Source organism: Notothenia coriiceps, unplaced genomic scaffold (assembly GCF_000735185.1).
Source record: "Notothenia coriiceps isolate Sejong01 unplaced genomic scaffold, NC01 NC01_scaffold00024667, whole genome shotgun sequence".
In the NCBI taxonomy this organism is placed as follows: Eukaryota; Metazoa; Chordata; class Actinopteri; order Perciformes; family Nototheniidae; genus Notothenia; species Notothenia coriiceps.
Window position 1 is genome coordinate 8579994 of NW_011357368.1, and position 4634 is coordinate 8584627.

At 42.5% G+C, this 4634-nt stretch overlaps 2 protein-coding genes and 1 long non-coding RNA gene across 4 annotated transcripts in view; 2 read left to right on the forward strand and 1 right to left on the reverse strand.

The window, feature by feature from the left end:
- The window catches only part of LOC104955348 (ral guanine nucleotide dissociation stimulator-like), a 111084-nt gene that overhangs the window by 38378 nt on the left and 68072 nt on the right, over positions 1-4634 (forward strand). Inside the window, 4 exon segments of the mRNA XM_010782670.1 lie at positions 926-1050; positions 1934-2149; positions 3260-3363; positions 3466-3550. Of these exon segments, the coding sequence (XP_010780972.1) occupies positions 926-1050; positions 1934-2149; positions 3260-3363; positions 3466-3550 (530 nt within the window).
- The window catches only part of lipeb (lipase, hormone-sensitive b), a 98439-nt gene that overhangs the window by 16408 nt on the left and 77397 nt on the right, over positions 1-4634 (forward strand). The window lies entirely within an intron of this gene.
- LOC104955345 (uncharacterized) overlaps positions 3968-4634 on the reverse strand; it is a 15459-nt gene continuing 14792 nt past the window's right edge. The window contains exon 3 of the long non-coding RNA XR_799452.1: positions 3968-3981. This is a non-coding gene — a long non-coding RNA (uncharacterized lncRNA). The remainder of the gene's footprint in view (positions 3982-4634) is intronic.

The following is a 4634-nucleotide window of genomic DNA, read 5'->3' on the forward strand; positions in this document are numbered from 1 at the left end:
GCGACCAAACAGCCAAACTCATCCCTAGAAGCACACACAAAGTCACAGCCGAAGTAAAAACAATAAGTGTGGCTTGATATTGAGTAAGAAAAAGGTTGATAAACGCTGTGAGAATGGGTCTGCAGAGAGAATTTCGCCGCAATCCCAACTGTCTGTTATCAGCCTGCAGCCAGGGAAGAGAGATCAGCAGAGCTGCATGCACTGAGTGTGTGTATGAGGAAGTCCGTGGATTGGTCAATTTGGACCAATCAGCGGGGGCTTAACGTAACGGCTCCGTGGACGTAACATAACGGCTCCACGGATTGGTCCATTTGGTTTCGGGTAACGCATGACATCATGAGTTACCCGGAAGAATCAATGGACAGTGACGTATCTCCAACGAGGTGTTTTGGGGAGGTATTTTCTGTGTTAGAGTTTTACTTGCTACAGGGTGTACTTTGAGGGTTTTGACTCTGCAGACCGTTTACATGCATAAAAACCTTCATAACACACAAGGGGACAGGTAATAACCGGAAAAGCATGACATGGGACCTTTAAGTATAGTACTTGAATACTTATATTTCACTGTATTACACCACTGTATGCATGCACTGTTGTTTTTTTCTTTTTTAGATGAATCAGTTCCTCATGGACAGCTTAACATTCCGTGGAGCTGTAGACACCTTGTCAGTTCACATGCTGTAATACTTGTTGCTGTAAAGAACAGTTTGGTTGTACAAGTTACAAGAACAATAATAATAAAGTGATAAGGACCACCTGGCAGTCACATGAAATTGAGTGAAATGTCCACATCCTGCGGAGATAAAACAAACATGAAGGTCACAGAGATGATGAGAAGCAGAAGAAGTCCAGGGACTGTGTTTGTGTTGAGCTCAGGTTGAGGCACTGTTGTTGAAAAATAATCCAATATTTTGTATCTCTTCAGGGGAACACATCGGCTGCCCTTTTGCTACGCAGGAAGAGAGCGGCTTCGAGGATGAGCTTCCTGCTTTCAGCTTCCTGTGCTTTGACCCCATTATGGTGGCAGAGCAGTTCACGCTCATGGACGCGGTGAGGACCTTGCCCTTCCCCTTATCAACAGATCTTCCTCTACAGTTGCTTTTCAGTCAAGTATTTTCTGTAACTGGTGATTGTTTCATGTATTATTAAGTCCTTGTAGGGACAATGAACTGATGTAGTCAAGTTTTTGGGGGATTTCCGTTTCCTGTATGTCAGGGGTGTCCAATCTTTTTTCACCGAGGGCCACATACAGAAAAATATACGAAGGGCTGGGCCACTCACTAGGGGTATACTACCTCATAAGCTCAGTTATAAATTGGAAAAATCTAAATTTGTTATTGGGCTTTTTTCTTATCAACTTATATCTGTTATAACATGTTTTCAACTTTAATTGACTGAATTTATTTGAAAATTGGGCTTAATAACACATGAATACTGTGTAATATATTTTAACATATATATTCAAGACATACAATATAAGACAAGCAGAAGTTTATTATACTTAAGTCATTATACTTTTAGAAATTGCTGAGGGCTATTCAAAATAGTCTGCAGGCCGCATTTGGCCCCCGGGCCGTAGGTGGACACCCATGCTGTATGTAAATGGCCTGCAAAGGCTAAAATCCAACCCCCCCCCCCCTGCATGAAACACCTGCATTGGACTCCTGTGTTTACTTCTGTAACGTAATGACATCACTATGTTACACTCCCACTTCTTTTGGGTAGTTTGGCTGTTGATTACAACAGAGCCGGCCCGAAGAAGACTGGGCTCCGGTTCTTTTTGTAAGGCGTCCCTTTGCTACATCTTTTAGAAATCCTCTCCAATGTTGCCCAGATTTTCTCCAGAGCCACATTATACATTTTCATGTTATCATTTCATCTCAAGCAACTACTGTTACATTCTGACTAATAATCCAATCCACTCTATGTCCAGGACCTGTTTAAGAAGGTGGTTTCCTACCACTGTCTGGGGGGGATCTGGTCTCAGCGGGACAAGAAAGGCAAGGAGCACCTGGCCCCCACCATCAGAGCCACTGTGGCCCAGTTCAACTCCGTCACCAACTGTGTCATCACCACCTGCCTGAGCAACCCCGTGCTGAAGCCCAACCAGAGAGCGCGGTTGCTGGAGCGGTGGATAGACGTGGCTCGGGTGAGGTTCATCGGCACTCGGAAATTTGAAAAGAGATATTTGAGCCTTTTGAAAGACTCAGTTTATTAAAACATGTAAGGTAAAATCATAATATGCTATAAGTCAGGCTAATTTGTTTCTGTTAGTGTTTACTTCCTGTCTGTCTTCCTATGCTGTTCCCTTTTAATGTTTACTTCCTTTATGTGTTCTTTAGCTGATCTCTTTTTGTTTACTTCCTGTCTTCTTCTGCTGTTTCCTTTTGAATTTACTTCCTGTCTGTCTTCTTCTGCTGTTCCCGTTAGTGTTTACTTCCTGTCTGTTTTTCTTCTGCAAGCTTTCCCAGACTTTTAACCTTTTTCCCTCTCTTGCGATGTTTTTCTTGTTCTTGTTTTTCTTTTTGTTTGCGTTTCATTAGTGATGGCGAGATGAAGCCTTAGGAAGCGTTGAAGCTTTCCAGCCAATTGGTTCACAAAAGGGTTCATCTCATGAGGCTTCATTTGAACCGATTTGAACACAAACCCCCCTGTTGGTCAAAGTGTGTAAAACAGGCAGATTTGTTCAGACCTCTATATAAGTGAGGGTCTGAACTCTCTTAATTCCATCGTGTCACCGGGCCCGGGTACAGGAGGCGTAATATCGTTCTTATTATACATCCATGGGTAATATGAGCGTTGTGGTTCAACCGATCTGAATCGCTTCCCGAAGCAGTCACGTGGTAACGACAGGCAGCGAGGCTTCGTTTGTCATCGTTGACGTCACTGGCCCAAAACGATACAAGCCTCGATACAAGCTTCACAAAAAGCTTCGGGGATTACTCGACACACGCTCCGAAGCCTCGGCGCAATACGTAACATCACTACGTTTCATGCTTTTCACAAATAGGAAAATGAATACTCAAACTCTTATTCAGTTTTTTTTTTGCCTAGTTGACTTTAAATTAGACTTCTTTCTTCGGATTGATATCACTACACATAGTTTCTTAATCAGAGCGTCCTTTTTTTAAGCAGACTGCTGAATGTCCAAATTGACCAATAAGAATTGAGTATTCCACTAAGCCGTATTATATCAACAGTTGCAGCACAATTTCGTCTTCTCCGTTTCTGACTGGATGATTGTTTACGTTGTGTTCAGGAGTGTCGGATATTGAAGAACTTCTCCTCGTTGCGAGCCATCCTCTCCGCCCTGCAGTGCAACGCCATCCACCGCCTGAAGAGGACCTGGGAGGAAGTATCACGGTAGGTTACCATCAGTACACTGTTGTGTATATGCACAGATTGAATATTGCTGAAGGCAGAGGGGCTGGTTTTTTGTGCCCTCACCTCTGCGTCTGTTCACAGGGAGAGTTTCCGCACCTTCCGCGAGCTGTCCGAGATCTTCTCAGACGACAACAACTACTCCCTCAGCCGAGAGCTGCTGGTGAAGGTGGGTCACAGCTTAAATAAATGATGTCCTTTCAAATATCAAAAAATAATGTTATAGCTTCAGACTATTATATTGAGATTATAAACCAGTAACCAGTTAAATCAGTTCCACTTACATAATACTCATATCATATTATATTTAATTTTAAGTCGTTTTAGCTGTTCCTCCGACATACACTGATTCTTGTATTTTATATTATTATTTGTATGATATTTATCTATGAAATTGCGTTACTTGGCTGAAGAATAATTTGTGACCTACTCTGTGGTACTTTGCACAGCTATCAGGTTAACTGCAGTGTGACTCAAAATAACTTGAATATGCACAAGGACTGCAATGGTGTTACGTTTAATGGTTATAATGGATGAAAGGTGCTCACAGCATTTACAATCACTTTTTTTTTTATTGAATAACAGCGTAATTGGTGGCAGCTCTGATCTCTTTGCATGTAATCGTATTGCGTAAAAAATTGCTTTTGGGACACACAATTACTGTTGCATTATATTTAGGGCTGTGAAACGATTACAATTTTTAATCAGATTAATCACAGCTTAAAAATGAATTAATCATGATTAATCACCATTCAAACTATGTCCAAAATATGCCATTTCTTTATGTATATTGTTGTGGGAATGGAAAGATAAATGAAAGAAGGCGGATATATCCATGTTTATTATAACATTTGTCTGTGTGTCAAAATGAAAGACAGCCCACACACCTATCAATCATCAAACCCTGGGGTCTTAATTCATTACGATTTCTATCAACGGGTGAGTACTTCAGGAAAGTCGACGGGGGAGGGGGCAATAACGGTATTGACTTTCGCTGACAGTGACCAGTTGTTCGGCGTTAAACGGCCTTGGCTGGCATACACTCGAAAAGGTTTCCGCCATCTAGTTGGCCTGCTGTCTCAGCCAGAGGCACCACGTGTCTGTCCCGGCCGACAAGTGCAGCAGAACCATGTTGACCTTAACACGCGGTTGATTTTGCGGTGGCAGACGCCTCCCTCTTGGGGGCGCGCGCACTAGTGACTTTGATCGCGATTTTGGTCGACTAGGTTGCAATGTGAGACACCAGTGGCTTC